The sequence below is a fragment of the Capsicum annuum genome, unplaced genomic scaffold, assembly GCF_002878395.1.
Source record: "Capsicum annuum cultivar UCD-10X-F1 unplaced genomic scaffold, UCD10Xv1.1 ctg74492, whole genome shotgun sequence".
NCBI lineage: Eukaryota > Viridiplantae > Streptophyta > Magnoliopsida > Solanales > Solanaceae > Capsicum > Capsicum annuum.
Genome location: NW_025884606.1, coordinates 1 through 2,423, shown reverse-complemented (window position 1 = coordinate 2,423; position 2,423 = coordinate 1). Strand labels below are relative to the sequence as shown.

Sequence of the window (2,423 nt, the reverse complement as noted above, 5' to 3'; positions counted from 1 at the left end):
AGGGTCTAAAGTAAGTTTTGGCTACAAGTTGAGGGGGGATTTGATGTATTTTCTCAAAATAGTTAAATCATACCGAGTGTAGCGTTAAACCACGCAATGTGACCTTAAAATCACAAATTTAACCAAATTGTGGTTAAGCAAATATGCACCTATGGATCTCGCAAAGTGGTCAATGAAATGAGTTGAGAATCATCGAGTTCACAAGTTCAAATCCCAACAAAGACAAGAAAACACTAAGTGATTGCTTCACATTTCTCCTAACCTTAATTAACAGAGTTACATGTACCTATTGTTAGTGGGAGATGGAAGGTGTCCCCTCGGTTACCTAAAAAAAAAAAACAAATATGAGCTTGTTTGAATGGGTTTATAACTTATGACTTATAAACCAAAAGTTATATTCAACACTTCAAATAAGCACTTAAACAGGTTTGGATTGGTTTATTTTAAGTGTTTTAAGCCAAAATAGCTTTTCCACATTTTTTGAGTATTTGGGTGAAGTAAAAAAAAGTTACTTTTAAGCACTTGTTTTTAAGTCAAAATGATAAAATTAAGCAAAAATTCATAAGTTAGAATTCCTAACTCATGACAAAAGCTATAAGCCCATCAAAACCAGCTCTATGTCAATATTGTAAGCAACAATTAATTTTAGTGACACAGTCTATTAAGATTTAGCTATTTGTCGCTCTGATTCATGTATAAAAAAAAACATTTCGAAACACAAAATATGGATAGTTGTAACCGTCATAGCGATTATACAACTACGCTCTATTGAGATTTAGCACCCAAAAAGAAAAAGAAAAATGAAGAGAAGAAAAACAGAAATTCAGGGCACCTTTTTAGGAACATTGTAATCGAAGATGAAGGAACCAGATTTTTCAACAGCGAAAGCTAAGCCATTTAAGATGAGACCACTTACTACAGTACCACCAATCATAGAAGCCCGGAGTTTAAGTCACCGGATTCGAAAGCTACCGTTGCACCGCTTTGTCAGTTTCATACCGAGCTTATAGCTTATGACTTATAAGTCAAAAGTAATAAGTTAAGAACTCTTAAGTTTAGACTATTTTTTTTAATTTCATCTTAAAAATAAGTGATTAAAAGCACTTTTTAATGTTACACATATCAATATTGCAAGTGCAAGTAATAATGCTGTCACGATCCCTTGAGATTCAACTCTTTGTCGGCATTCATGAATTTACTGCTACGATCTACTGAGATTCAGCACCAAAAAGAAAATTAATTATAAAGAAAATTAGAAACTAACGCACATTTTTGGGGACATTGTAACCGAAGATGAAGGAACCAGGTTTTTCTACGACAAGAGCTAAGCCGTTTAAGCGGGGACCTTTGACTATTGTACATCAGTCATAGCAGCACAGAGACAGGGGCAAACCTATAGCCAAACTTTTGGTGCTTCGGCACCGGTTAAATTCGACGCATACTAGGAATAATTATATAAAGAAATGTATAAAATCTGGTATAAAATTTAGAAAAGCACCCTATAAGCCAAGAAAATGGCTGGGACCTTAAAGCTTTGGACGTCAATACGTGTGTTCAACCTTCCGAGCACCCACGACCCCCTCTAAATCCTGAGTCTGCCACTGCATGGAGCTTAAAGTCAATGGCGTTGAAAGCTACGATTGCGCCTCCAGATGCGGCAGCTTTATCAGTTTCATATCGAGCTTTTAGTGATCTTTTCATCATTTATTTTAATTTATTTTCTTTTTACCCAATTGAAAAAGTTGTAGTCAACCAACCAAGCTAAACATGTTCTACATCAATATTGTAAGTGGCAAGTAATTTTACTGCCTCTACTGTCCACTGAGATTCAGCTCTTTATCGGTATTCACAACTGTCACATCAATTTTACTGCTAGGAAAACAGTAAGAAAACAAATGAAGTATTGAATTCACTTTACCTTTTGGGGGACATTGTAATCGAAGATGAAGGAACCAGGTTTTTCAACACCTAGAGCTAAGCCATTTAAGCTGGGACCATTGACTATAGTAGCATCAGTCATAGAAGCACGGAGCTTAAAGTCGCCGGCGTTGAAAGCTATGGTGGCGCCGCCGGTAGCGGAGGCGGCTTTCTCTGTTTCATATCGAGCTTTAACCGATGCCTTCATCATTTTTAATCTTTATTTTGCCGATTGAATTCAAGTAAAATATTTTGATTCTTTAGTAGCGGGATAACATATATAGTAGGCGTTTGGCATAAGAAAATATATATTTTTTTTTTTTCGAAAAATAAAAATAGTAGTGTTTTGTCATAACAATTATGTATTTTTTTCAGTGAAAAATATTCTAAAAAAAAACATTTTTTTATTCATATTTCTCTCAAAAAAATTTAAAAATTATTTAATTTAAATTTATGATCAAATAATACATTAACTTCAACTCCTAATTTAAAAAAAATATATATAT

General features: G+C 34.0%; 1 protein-coding gene across 2 annotated transcripts; it reads right to left on the bottom strand.

The window, feature by feature from the left end:
* Nucleotides 1–208: 208 nt before the first annotated feature.
* Nucleotides 209–2,213, bottom strand: LOC124894474 (outer envelope pore protein 24B, chloroplastic-like). Of its 2 annotated transcripts, none has more exons than XM_047405140.1 (2): nt 1,919–2,211; nt 209–325 (listed from the first exon to the last, which is right to left on the bottom strand). In XM_047405140.1, exons 1-2 carry the CDS (start codon nt 2,126–2,128, stop codon nt 293–295), a joined length of 243 nt encoding a protein of 80 aa, XP_047261096.1. In that variant the 5' UTR covers nt 2,129–2,211; the 3' UTR covers nt 209–292. The 2 variants fall into 2 exon arrangements, with proteins under 2 accessions (XP_047261096.1, XP_047261095.1); XM_047405139.1 differs by lacking the exon at nt 209–325 and adding an exon at nt 1,325–1,601 and having other exon boundaries at nt 1,919–2,213.
* Between the last annotated feature and the right edge of the window lie 210 nt (nt 2,214–2,423).

Coding starts and splice junctions, on each gene's coding strand:
- LOC124894474 (XM_047405139.1), bottom strand. CDS start 2,128: ATGATGAAGGCATCGGTTAAAGCTCGATATGAAACAGAGAAAGCCGCC. Junction 1,602..1,918: donor ATTACAATGTCCCCCAAAAG/GTAAAGTGAATT, acceptor AGCTCCATGCAG/TGGCAGACTCAGGATTTAGA.